This window comes from Eretmochelys imbricata, chromosome 2, assembly GCF_965152235.1.
Source record: "Eretmochelys imbricata isolate rEreImb1 chromosome 2, rEreImb1.hap1, whole genome shotgun sequence".
Taxonomy (NCBI): domain Eukaryota; kingdom Metazoa; phylum Chordata; order Testudines; family Cheloniidae; genus Eretmochelys; species Eretmochelys imbricata.
In genome coordinates this window covers 255,477,000-255,491,018 of record NC_135573.1, presented here as the reverse complement: position 1 = coordinate 255,491,018, position 14,019 = coordinate 255,477,000, and the positions used below count along the sequence as shown (strand labels likewise).

Genomic DNA, 14,019 nt, shown 5'->3' with positions numbered 1-14,019 from the left:
GATTTTATAGGCCTCCTTGTTAGGAATGAAATTAAACCACAATCTGTCCCTAAATTCCTACTTCCACTTCACACACCTGCCAGGCAGGGGTGGTTAATAACTAATAGAAGCCTGGATCCACAAAAATAGCAGACTCCTCCCTCTACTAGTATGTGCTTCCCTATTACCCAATAGATAGGGTAAGTGCAGATTTACATTTATGCTGAAACAAACATGAGAGAGTGGCCTATCCTGATGGGCGGAGCAAACTGCTTCCTCCAAAAAGAACCCTCCTTTACACACACAGCTGTGAGGCTTCTGCCCTTCGGACGGCTATGTTTCGATGGTAAGACCCGTCCTAAACCCCGATGACCACAGCTCAAGTCAGTCTGCCTACCCCATCCCCTTGCCAATGGAATCATGGGGATACACTGTGTCTCCAAGATCCTGCTGAGCTCTGTGTTTGCCAAGTCCCCTAAAGGGATTCCAGGCCATGCACTCTGCTGCCACTTGGACCTGGAGAGGTGAGGTGAGGTAGCTTATTGTGTTGTGATGTACTATGCATTTTGTTATACTTAATAAAATGAATGGGAGAAATTCTGACCTCACTGAAGTCAATGAGAGATTTGCCACTGACTAGACAGTGGTTTATAAATGTTATTGGATTTAAAAAAAAAAACAAGTAAAAGAAAAATTTCATGTCAGCATTTTTTCATTAAAAAAACAAAACAAAAAACCCCACCTCTCAGTAACACCATTAATTCTACAGCTTAGTATTAAAATACATCTGTAGGGTCAGTTACATTTAGACAGGTTCCAGTTATACTCCCAAGGTGTCCACTGTCTATTTTTATAATATTCCTAGAAGGGATTCCATACAAACCCCAATTCTGACGTCTTGTTTAGAAAATAGTACAAAGCCTTTTTCAGAGGCCCCATAATCCAGTCATGCCAGGAAAGGGTCATTTTCCTTTCCCACACAGTACTGTAGCAAATCATACATACAACATGTTACAAGAGACCGAACATTACCCTGAACTTCAACTTCTAATGCTTTCCACATTTTTTTTAAAAAATGGCCAAATCATGAAATCCAAACTGAGTGTGTGCATGTGCCTCCTTTCTGAGAGTAAAACCGTCCAAACGTATTTTCTGAACCGTGTACTCAACCAGCTCTCCCTTCTCTAGCTTCCATTTGCTTTTGCTGCACTAGGTCCTCCTCCTTCTTCTTGTAAAGCTTCACAAGATATTCGTCAGGCTCAATTCCCATTTCCCTTAACTCTGACATGACCTTTTCCAGCCTGTGCAGTGTTCTGGCACTGTGAACTTTCCGGGCGGTGATGTACAACGTAAACTCATCAAACCCCATCAGTTTACAGGTGTCTACATCACAGATATTTTTAACATCTTTGGTTTTGTCCACTTGCGGGAAGAAAACCAATCCTGACATTTTCTCCAGGTCTTCAATATGCACTTGAAATTCAGGTAGTTGGTGACTGAAGCCTATGGGATCGTTGGGCACCACAAAGGCTCCCAGCACCAGGGGCTCCGAGGATATTCTGCTTCTCCTGGCGAGAATCACCTTGTAGAGATGTGATGGCACAGCTACATTGCCCTTGCCGATTACCTAGCAACAAAACGATTACATTAGAGATACACATCTGAACCAGGAATTAGGCCTAATCCTACTACATCTGGAAACGAGCTACTATCAGCATACAATGCATAACTAAGCAGCAAGGAGATCATGAAAGCTATACTGGACTACAGTATGCTCCCTTTGTATCAACTGCTTTGCAACTCTCAACACAATCCCTATCCTCATTGGTGAGCACAGACACAGAAACATGGCAGAGAACACACTGGAGGAAGCTGCACGGATGTTTGGTGGTTGTTTGAAGATTTTTTTCAGAACATTGTATTGGTCCCTCTCATCCTGACATCCTAATGCAACTCCTTTACAACTGATTTTCCATTAAACTTAAAAACAGAGGATTCTAACTTGCTGTCTGACTGCAGAGCCAACAAACATCTACAGAAGCAGATGATCTGTATTCCCAACTGTACAGATTATTTCCTTTTTACCATCAGCCATGCCGAGTGGATTATTTTTAAAGTGAGGATCTTGTATACTGTATATGAAACATCAAAAATCTAGGATACAGCATTAGTAAATACCCCATTTATACAACAATACAATTCAATTAATGTAACACAAGCCAGCAAAGCAAAGGCAGAAAGGATCAAACCAGGACTTAGATTTCCACTCCCCAGAACTATCTGGTATGCCTGGCATAGTTTCTTTGCTTTCATGCAGTACTGTTGCTGATCTCTGTCATGCCCCTTTGCCAACATTCTCCATACGATCTGCTCATAGTTGTCGACGTTTCTACAGCTGTTCCTTAGGTGTGCTTGTACAATCTCTTCTCCCCATAGGCCCAGGAGATCCAATACTTCTTGCCTGATCTGGGCAGAAGTGCGTCTAGTAGCTCTCTGTTCGTACAGCCAGCACGGTTGGACAGCCAAATGCAAACAGAAAAGGTGTGCTCCAAGATGTGCTCGCTAAGGTGAGCAATCAGGAAAAGGCATTTCAAAAAACACATGGGAGTTTTAAAGCACGCTGGGGTGAACTTCTGCTGCTTGTGACCTCAGAGCTCTGAATTCATTTGAAGCCTGTAACATGCTCACACACACCCATACACAGAGGGCTACCCTTACAGCAGAGAGCCCTTCCTGTGCCATGTATCCATCTAGCAGGAGACACCATTCAATGAGAAACTGAATGTTCCCATTGCCAGGAAAATGAACTATTCAAATGAATTACGTTCAGGTGGGCATTTTACTAGGATCCTTTTATTTGCTACGATGTTTATCTGGCATGTGGACAGAACACACAGTCAGTCAACAAAGTACAGCGAGGCTTATGTCTAGAAGATTTGAGTTCTGTTTAACCCTTTTTATATCATTATATTTTAAAAACACAATTAGAAATGGCAAACAAGAAAATGAGGTAGATTATTTACCATGAACTATGAGGCTGTCTGGCTGCGTGCACAAAATCCAGAAGTGAAACACTGTATTCTTGATTTATAACATATGCCAAGACAAAGACCCTGGCAGCACATTTTCATTTCTTTACATCTTTGTGGCATGGCCGCTTTCTTCGGAGTCCTATTTTATCTATCTGTGTCACTGCTGTGATTGATTCAATTAATTACAAGCATTTTTAAGTCAAGGTAATGGTTGAAATGTACTTTGGCTCTACAGATATTCAGTATAATTCAGTTACAGGATAATCATCATCTCAATATATTTTAGTGGGATAGTATTGAGCACTTTTGCACAAGTTAATGCATTTTTAAAACCCAACCTTGCCAATGGCTACTGAAGTATTCAAAGTTCAGATCAGTCTGTTCCAATATTTAACTCATTTAGGTTTCTGCTAGCACTGTGGTGGATTCCTTTAGTGTTTGAAATAGTTCTTCACATCCTGTTGCAATAATTAAAACCCTTAAAGCCCAAGCAGTTAGAAAGAAACCACCCTGCCCTTAGGAGAAAGGAAATGGAAATCATAACTACAGTTTTCATTTTTGGTGCAGTTACTTGGCAACAACTTCCCTATTGTTCTCTCCGTTATCTCTCCATACGGATCATGATCTCAATTTTCTTTAGTTTACATTATCAACATTATCATAACAGCAAGCATTCCTCCCCTCTTTAGAGGGTTTCCTAATAACAACTTATCAGCAGGTGAAGACATACTGCAGTCTACAAATAATCTTCCCTTTGCCCCCAACCCTTTCCCAAATAAAACCCTCCCTATGCATATAAGTCATGAAGACAGTGCCAGGAAAAGCAATCCCCAAAATACCTTACGCTAAATTCCCTTTCAATGAGGATAGGTGTCTTGATCCTAGAGAGTCGGAGCTCTTAAGCTTCAAATCACTTTGCATTTAGAGTCTGTGAAGCCAGGCTGACAGCTCCCAGGCACAGAGAGCTTAATCAAAAGTGATTGATGTGCTGGTAATTTTAAAATCTATACTAAAAATTACCACTGCCCCCAAACCTAGTGCTTTATCTGATGTATTCAAATTGAATTGTAAAATGAACAGTGTTGCTCATTCGAGGTGAAATTCAATCCTTTGCAGGAAGTGACCAGCATGAGGCCTATGCACTGCTTTGTGGGTTCCAGGGAAACTGAAGTGGTACACAGGCTTTGCGCTAGCCCTGTGCATAGGTGTGAATTTGACCCACAGCAAGTAGAACACTGTTCCAATGAATTTTGTCCTGTGACAGGTTTCAGCATAGTCCAAAACAGTCCTCTTACGCTACCCAGAACAGGTGTAAAGATTCTATCCCAGCCCTTTCCAGCAGTTTGTAAACACCCTTTTTTAGGGAGAGTTGGGGGGAGGGGATGCATGTTCTTGCAAATATGTTTCTTTATAAGAAAAGTCTTCTGGAGTATAAAGCCTATACTGACCGTACAGTCTTGTATTGCAGGTACTATTGGCAGTAAAAGTGACCCAACAGTGAATATTACAACGACAGAGTGTGACTGTTAGAGTGAGCCATAATGGCAATGTTAATACACTGGGGTTTAATTCAATATGCACACAATACATGACTTTGCATGATGGCCGATACTAGTGGTATTTGCTTGTAAAATGCTGTGCATATATACTGCACTGTATAATAAAAACGATTGGTTGAAAAACGTAACAAGAATCTTACCTACCTCCATCATTACCCCATTCTGCTCAAGTACCTCCACTGTCATACACACCTATTGCTTGCCTTTATATGAAAGAGGCTGTAAAAGAATACTATGTACGGTTCTATAGGTTGCCCAATACACATATGCACAGCTGAATAGTCAGCAAGTGGGGTCAAGTATGGTTCTGCAGAGAGAGCACAGTTTGAACAGGAATAATAGAAGAGCACACGATCAGTTCATTTTCTAGCACCACCTTGTGGAGCTTCTTGTGTAACTGCAGCAACAGTCAGAATCACAGGGCATGTCTACACTATAAAGTTAAGTCGCCATCAAGCCTCCACATTAAGTCAATCGTGTGTGTCCACACCACGCTCACTAGCAGTGCTTGCACTGATGCACAGAGCAGTGCACTGTGGGTAGCAATCCCATGGTGCAAATAGCCACATGGGGTCTTGGGAAGGGCTTGCAAAGCCTCATGGAACCAGAGCATTGTCACAGAGGCGGGAGGGGAATGACAACATGGCTTCAGCCTCCCACGATGCACTTTCCTCCCTCCCCTGACACCAATGGCAAACAACCCATGTTTTTTTCACACCTTTTTTCAAAGGTTTTAGCAGCGCATACGCAATAGCTCGAGAAGCATGGACCTGCTCAGTTGTGTGCTCTTGCTGTGGGCATTACAAACACCTCGCACCTTATCCTCAGTATTTCCAGAGCCGAGACAGGAGCCGCAGCGCGGAACATTGCACTGTCATGCATGCAGCCATGCCGCAAGCCATAGAACGAAACAATTCCTGGTTGCTGCTGGCAGTCGCACATCAACTGAACACGGTGAAACGCCGTTTCTGGTCCCAGGAAACAAGCAGTGACTGGTGGGACCACATCGTTATGGGATGATGACCAGTGGCTGCAGAACTTTTGAATGCGGAAGGCCACCTTCCAGGAACTTTGTGCAGAGCTTTCCCCAGCCCTGAAGTGCAGCAACACTAAAATGAGAGCTACTCTGACAGTGAAGAAGTGAGTGGCGATCGCTCTATGGAAGATTGCAACGCCAGACTGTTCCCCGTCAGTGGTGAATCAATTCGGAGTTGGTAAATCCACCGTGGGAGCTGTTGTAATCCAAGTGTGCAGGGCCATAAATCAACTTCTGCTAAGAAGGATAGTGACTCTGGGCAACGTGCAGGACATAGCTGATGGTTTTGTTGTGATGGGGTTCCCTAACTGTAGTGGGGCAACAGATGGCACATATATCCCTATCTTAGCACCAGACCACCTTGCCAAAGAGTACATAAACCGCAAGGGATACTTTTCAATGATGTTGCAAGTGCTGGTGGTTCACAGGGGGTGTTTCACCAACATCAGTGTGGGATGGTCAGGAAAGGTGCATGAGTGCATCTTTAAGAAAACAGGTCTGTTCAAAAAGCTGCAAGCAGGGACTTTCTTTCCAGACCACAAAATAACCACCGATGACATTGAAATGCCAATCGTGATCTGAGAGAACAAGCCTGCCACTTGCTCCCATGGCTCATGAAGTTGTACACTGGTCATCTGGACAGCAATAAGGAGTGGTTCAACAATAGTCTGAGCAACTGCAGAATGGTGCTGGAATGTGCCTTTGAATGCTTAAAGGATTGCTGGTGCAATTTGCTTACCAGGTTAGACCTCAGTGAAAGCAATATCCCCACTGTTATTGTTACATGCTGTGTGCTCCATAATATCTATGACACAAAGGGAAAAAAATTTCGCCAGGGTTGGGTGTGTAGGCAGATAGGTTGGCAGCTAATTTTGAGCAGCCAGATACCAGGACAATAAGAAGAGCGCAGCAAGGGGCTCTGCATCTCCATGAGGCTTTCAGTAAAGAGCCACAGTAATGTGTGCCACTTATCTGCATTGTGCCTTCCAAAACCATCCCCTCCGTTACACGGGTTTCCCTGTAACCCCCCCTTCCAACCCAATGACTGGAATCAATAAAGAGCATTTCTTCAGCATTTCAGCCATGGCGAGTATAGCCCTGCGACATGGGCGACAGGCCTTGTGCTGCAACTTGTGGCATACCTACACTGGCATACCTACATTGGGAGCACAGCTGGACAATGCCTCTTCCCACTAGCAACAGGGATCATAGAATCATAGAATATCAGGGTTGGAAGGGACCTCAGGAGGTCATCTAGTCCAACCCCCTGCTCAAAGCAGGACCAATCCCCAATTAAATCATCCCAGCCAGGGCTTTGTCAAGCCTGACCTTAAAAACTTCTAAGGAAGGAGATTCTACCACCTCCCTAGGTAACGCATTCCAGTGTTTCACCACCCTCCTAGTGAAAAAGTTTTTCCTAATATCCAACCTAAACCTCCCCCACTGCAACTTGAGACCATTACTCCTTGTCCTGTCCTCTTCTACCACTGACAATAGTCTAGAACCATCCTCTCTGGAACGACCTCTCAGGTAGTGGAAAGCAGCAATCAAATCCCCCCTCATTCTTCTCTTCTGCAGACTAAACAATCCCAGTTCCCTCAGCCTCTCCTCATAAGTCATGTGTTCCAGTCCCCTAATCATTTTTGTTGCCCTTCGCTGGACTCTTTCCAATTTATCCACATCCTTCTTGTAGTGTGGGGCCCAAAACTGGACACAGTACTCCAGATGAGGCCTCACCAATGTCGAATAGAGGGGGACGATCTCGTCCCTCGATCTGCTCGCTATGCCCCTACTTATACATCCCAAAATGCCATTGGCCTTCTTGGCAACAAGGGCACATTGCTGGCAAATATCCAGCTTCTCGTCCACTGTCACCCCTAGGTCCTTTTCCGCAGAACTGCTGCCTAGCCATTCGGTCCCTAGTCTGTAGCTGTGCATTGGGTTCTTCCGTCCTAAGTGCAGGACCCTGCACTTATCCTTATTGAACCTCATCAGATTTCTTTTGGCCCAATCCTCCAATTTGTCTAGGTCCCTCTGTATCCTATCCCTGCCCTCCAGCGTATCTACCACTCCTCCCAGTTTAGTATCATCCGCAAATTTGCTGAGAGTGCAATCCACACCATCCTCCAGATCATTTATGAAGATATTGAACAAAACCAGCCCCAGGACCGACTCCTGGGGCACTCCACTTGACACCGGCTGCCAACTAGACATGGAGCCATTGATCACTACCCGTTGAGCCCGACAATCTAGCCAACTTTCTACCCACCTTATAGTGCATTCATCCAGCCTATACTTCCTTAACTTGCTGACAAGAATACTGTGGGAGATCGTGTCAAAAGCTTTGCTAAAGTCAAGAAACAATACATCCACTGCTTTCCCTTCATCCACAGAACCAGTAATCTCATCATAGACGGCGATTAGATTAGTCAGGCATGACCTTCCCTTGGTGAATCCATGCTGACTGTTCCTGATCACTTTCCTCTCATGTAAGTGCTTCAGGATTGATTCTTTGAGGACCTGCTCCATGATTTTTCCGGGGACTGAGGTGAGGCTGACTGGCCTGTAGTTCCCAGGATCCTCCTTCTTCCCTTTTTTAAAGATTGGCACTACATTAGCCTTTTCCCAGTCATCCTGGACTTCCCCCGTTCGCCACGAGTTTTCAAAGATAATGGCCAATGGCTCTGCAATCACAGCCGCCAATTCCTTTAGCACTCTCGGATGCCACTCGTCCGGCCCCATGGACTTGTGCACGTCCAGCTTTTCTAAATAGTCCCTAACCACCTCTTTCTCCACAGAGGGCTGGCCATCTATTCCCCATGTTGTGATGCCCAGCGCAGCAGTCTGGGAGCTGACCTTGTTAGTAAAGACAGAGGCAAAAAAAAGCATTGAGTACATTAGCTTTTTCCACATCCTCTGTCACTAGGTTGCCTCCCTCATTCAGTAAGGGGCCCACAATTTCCTTGGCTTTCTTCTTGTTGCCAACATACCTGAAGAAACCCTTCTTGTTACTCTTAACATCTCTCGCTAGCTGCAGCTCCAGGTGCGATTTGGCCCTCCTGATTTCATTCCTATATGCCCGAGGAATATTTTTATACTCTTCCCTGGTCATATGTCCAACCTTCCACTTCTTGTAAGCTTCTTTTTTATGTTTAAGATCCTCTAGGATTTCACCGTTAAGCCAAGCTGGTCGCCTGCCATATTTACTATTCTCTCGACACATCGGGATGGTTTGTCCCTGTAACCTCAACAGGGATTCCTTGAAATACAGCCAGCTCTCCTGGACTCCTTTCCCCTTCATGTTAGTCCCCCAGGGGATCCTACCCATCCGTTCCCTGAGGGAGTCGAAGTCTGCTTTCCTGAAGTCCAGGGTCCGTATCCTGCTGCTTACCTTTCTTCCCTGTGTCAGGATCCTGAACTCAACCAACTCATGGTCACTGCCTCCCAGATTCCCATCCACTTTTGCTTCCCCTACTAATTCTTCTCGGTTTGTGAGCAGCAGGTCAAGAAAAGCTCCCCCCCTAGTTGGCTCCTCTAGCACTTGCACCAGGAAATTGTCCCCTACTCTATCCAAAAACTTCCTGGATTGTCTATGCGCCGCTGTATTGCTCTCCCAGCAGATATCAGGAAAATTAAAGTCACCCATGAGAACCAGGGCGTGCGATCTAGTAGCTTCTGCGAGCTGCCGGAAGAAAGCCTCATCCACCTCATCCCCCTGGTCCGGTGGTCTATAGCAGACTCCCACCACTACATCACTCTTGTTGCTCACACTTCTAAACTTAATCCAGAGACACTCAGGTTTTTCTGCAGTATCGTACCGGAGCTCTGAGCAGTGATACTGCTCCCTTACATACAGTGCTACTCCCCCACCTTTTCTGCCCTGCCTGTCCTTCCTGAACAGTTTATAACCATCCATGACAGTACTCCAGTCATGTGAGTTATCCCATCAAGTCTCTGTTATTCCAATCACGTCATAATTCCTTGACATCACCAGGACCTCCAGTTCTCCCTGCTTGTTTCCAAGGCTTTGTGCATTCATATATAAGCACTTGAGATAACCTGCTGATTGCCCCTCATTCTCAGTATGAGGCAGGAGCCCTCCCCTCACAGACATTCCTGCCTGTGCTTCCTCCCAGTATCCTGCTTTCCCACTTACCTCAGGGTTTTGGTCTCCTTCCCCCGGTGAACCTAGTTTAAAGCCCTCCTCACTAGGTTAGCCAGCCTGCTCGCAAAGATGCTCTTCCCTCTCTTCGTAAGGTGGAGCCCGTCTCTGCCCAGCATTCCTCCTTCATGGAACACCATCCCATGGTCAAAGAATCCAAAGCCTTCTCTCCGACACCACCTGCGTAGCCATTCGTTGACTTCCACGATTCGATGGTCCCTACCCAGGCCTTTTCCTTCCACGGGGAGGATGGACGAGAACACCACTTGCGCCTCAAACTCCTTTATCCTTCTTCCCAGAGCCACGTAGTCTGCAGTGATCCGCTCAAGGTCATTCTTGGCAGTATCATTGGTGCCCACGTGGAGAAGCAGGAAGGGGTAGCGATCCGAGGGCTTGATGAGTCTCAGCAGTCTCTCCGTCACATCGCGAATCTTAGCCCCCCGCAAGCAGCAGACTTCTCGGTTTTCCCGGTCAGGGCGGCAGATAGATGACTCAGTCCCCCAGAGTAGAGAGTCCCCAACCACCACCACCCGCCTCCTTCTCTTGGGAGTGGTGGTCGTGGAACCCCCCATCTCAGGACAGTGCATCTCATGCCTTCCAACCAGTGGAGTCTCCTTCTGCTTTCTCCCCCCAGACATATCATCTGGTCCACTCTCCGCAATGGTACCTGTGGAGAGAACATGAAAGCCGTTAGTTACCTGTGTCCGTGTTGCTGGAACCTGGACATTCCCCCTTCTTCTTCTGGAGGTCACATGTTGCCAAGCTTCTTCACTGGCCTCTTGGCTCTGCTGTGCAACCTGCTCTAAATCTTTAGAGCTTTGTGCCCATAGAAGCATATCCTGACTTTTGTCCAGAAAATCCTCCGTTTCTCGTATGCAAAGCAGGATCATTATCTGTTGCTCCAGACCTTCAATCTTCTCTTCCAATATGGAGACCAGCTTGCACTTTGTACAGACAAAGTCGCTTCTGTCCTGTGGAAGAAAGACAAACATGGCACATCCAGTGCAGGTCACAACAGCTGAACCCCGCCCTTCCATATCACCTTCCTACTATGAGCTTCCTCAGAGAAGTTGGCAAGATGTAAGCCTCACTGGGCTCACTCCAGGCGAACTCCCAGGCAAATTCCTGGTAGCCATTAAGACCACCATTAAGACTCCCAAATTGCTGTCTTTTTCCCAAGCAGCTGGGGGGGTATCCCCCCTTTTCCCTTAACACTGTTCGTATTACACACCGATCCATGTCAACCAAAGCAATGGCACATTAGGGAAAGCGTGGAAGAGGGACCCAGAATTCACTGGGGGGGGGGAGGAACCAAATACTCTACTGTTTGCAGTATGACTACTTGTAATGAGAACTTCCCCCATTTCCTCTAGTTGACCCTATGTGATATCAGTCTCCTAAGGGTAAGAGAGGAGGCAAGGGAGCAGATGCTGCAAGCCTCTGGGTACAGACCTGGTCCTTATGCTGCTATGCTGTGTACCGCAATGATGCCAGCAATGACATCACTGGAGTGGCGGGGGAAAGTGTCCTACCGTGGTGGAAGAAATAAGGCAGCCCTTCGCAGAAACCTTCTGCAAAGTTTCCTGGAGATCTCCATGGAAGATTCCGGGGCCATCCCTGCGCATGTACACAGGCTTTTCTGGGAAGCACCCTCTGTGTAGCTGGAGTCACCACCAGGAAGCAGATACCCACTGCACCTCAGTTTTTGTTCAGATTACATAAAATATAATAGCGTGTAACCCCTACACTTGGATTGGAAATGTATACTCACCAGAGGTGCCTTCCCAGCATCATGCTCAGCCACCACTCTCTCCTGTGACTGGCTGGGCCCAAGGTTAAAAACTGCTCCTGGCTGTCGGGGAGAATGGATCCTCCGCTCGCCTGTCTCCCATTCTCCTCCTCTTCTTCCAGAATGTCCTCCTCATTGTTGCCTGAGGTGGCCCAATACTCAGGCTCCTGGGAGCTGTCCATGCTGCATTTGGGGGTAGTGGTGGGGTTGCTGCTTAGAATAGCATGCAGCTCATTGTAAAAGTGGCATGTCTGCAGGGCATAACCAGAACTGTTCACCTCTCGTCTTCTGGTATGCTTCCCGAAGTTCTTTTATTTTCATGCTGCACTGCTGCGTGTCCTTGGTGTAGCCCTTCTCCCCCATGCCCTGTGCAATCTTTGCATGGATGTCAGCGTTTCTTTTGCTGGATCAGAGCTGTGCCTGCACAGACTCTTCTCCCCACACAGCAGTAAGATCAACCACCTCCTGTGTACTCCAGGCAGGAGCACATTTGGGGCATTGAGTTTCCATGATCAGCTATGCTGGAGGGCTCTCCACGCTCATCAGACAGGAAATGGGAATTTAAAAGTTCCCGGGGCTTTACCGGGGAGGGGCTGTTTCCTGTGTACCTGGCCGCTGTGCAGCGGAGTTGAAAATGATCTCCAGAGTGGTCACAGTGGAGCATTGTGGGACACCTCCTGGAGGCCAATTACACAGTGTTGTGTCTATACTACCTCTTTGTTGATCCATCAAGATTGAATCAAGCGCTACACCTCTCATGGAGGTAGAGTACAGAAGTCGACATTACGGGCGACTTAGGGATCTGGTAGTGTAGACTCATACATTATTAAGTTAACTTAAGGTGTCTTCCATCAACCTAAGTTTGCAGTGTAGACCAGGCCACAGTGATCTACAGTATTTTAACTTGTTACATTCCTCTAATTACATCCCTAACTGAGTCAGACATTATATTCCCCTATTGTAACTCAACAGAAAACAGTTTAAGATTATCCATGTGAACATGTCTTCTTTGATTTATGCTAGTCTATCCACAGGCAGAGGATGATTTTTTAACAATCACCATTTGCAACAGCAATTTGTCCTGGCTGGAAAACAGCAGTGGCTCTTTTACGGTATTTGTGACTAATAATAATTCAGAACTAATACAATTCAGGAAACACAGCAGTGTTTTCAGTTTCTGCTTCTGTCCCACATGCTTCCATACCTTATGGGGTCCTGTTAAGATTAAAGAACTGAACAGCACATGAGATTGCCCCAGCCTTGAACGCTTCCAGATCTCAGCTTCTATAAAATGTGATCCAAGAAGCTTGTGAATCACAATTTTTTTTAATCAACTCTCTGACCAAAAATGATTTTGTATATATCCGACTAAAATTCTCTTTTTTTAACTTTAACAATATTCACATCTCCCTCATTATTGGAAATAGTAATCTCAAATTTCCCATCACATTTCTCTTTGTTGCTCCTATTAGTTTTGCTACCAACACTGATTAATAAAAATGTTCACTGACCCATGACACTCTTTGGCGTTTCCTATCACATTCACTTTTGCCCGGGATTTTCAATATTCTTGCTATTTCACCAGCAAAAGATTAGTTGTATGACTGAGATTGCACTGTCCCACACTGATACATTATTAGACCTGTTTTCGCCACAAAGGTTCGTTGTTTTCACAAGACTTTGAAATTTCTAAAAGCCACAGTTATTGGAGTACCATACTTGAATTCCACAAATGAGTGTGCAAAACTTACATTTGTATGATAGCTAAGGCTGGACAGTTGTCATGACTGTCATGAATATCCTAGTTTTTAAAATGCCAGTGATTCTTGACATTTGGGCATTTTCACATACAAACAGGTGAATGTGCAGATGAACAGTTTTACAGACTTGATGAAGAGAGCACAGGAGACCAGTAAGTATCAGGGGATCAGTAGCCATACTTCTTCACAAAAAGGGGCAGAACGGGACTCAGTCTGCCTACATAGATAGGAAGGATGGTCTTGTGGTCAAGTCACTGGATTGAGACTTAGTAGACCTGGGTGCTGTTCTTGAGTTCTGCTTTCGGTGTGATCTTGGCCAAGTCACTTAACCATTTGGTGCCTCCGTTTCCCATTTGTAATAACACAGGGTTTCAGGTGTCTTTTGAGGCTAAATTCATTCATATTTCTTAGATGTTCAGACACTAGGCTGATGAGGGCCATAGAAAACTTATAAATAAGTTAAATGTATCTATCTTTGGTACCTGATACAGATAGGGTTAACAAAAAGAAATCTGCACTTTTATGAGGAGGATAAAGGGAGTAGAATAGGTGTAGCAGTGAAGTACCCAAGAGGTTATTAAGAAAAATATTTAAGAGGCCTGATTCTGCTAACTGCTACAAAGCACATCCATGACTTTATCACAGTTTTTGCTGCGATTTCCATGATTTGTCACATGGTTACAATGACACCTTGGTGACTTT

The 14,019-nt window shown here is 45.5% G+C and overlaps 1 protein-coding gene across 1 annotated transcript in view; it reads right to left on the bottom strand.

Moving 5' to 3' along the window:
• Nucleotides 1-673: 673 nt before the first annotated feature.
• EXOG (exo/endonuclease G) overlaps nt 674-14,019 on the bottom strand; it is a 33,604-nt gene continuing 20,258 nt past the window's right edge. The window contains exon 6 of the mRNA XM_077808409.1: nt 674-1,606. Coding sequence (XP_077664535.1) covers nt 1,145-1,606 — 462 coding nt within the window. The 3' untranslated portion in view covers nt 674-1,144. The remainder of the gene's footprint in view (nt 1,607-14,019) is intronic.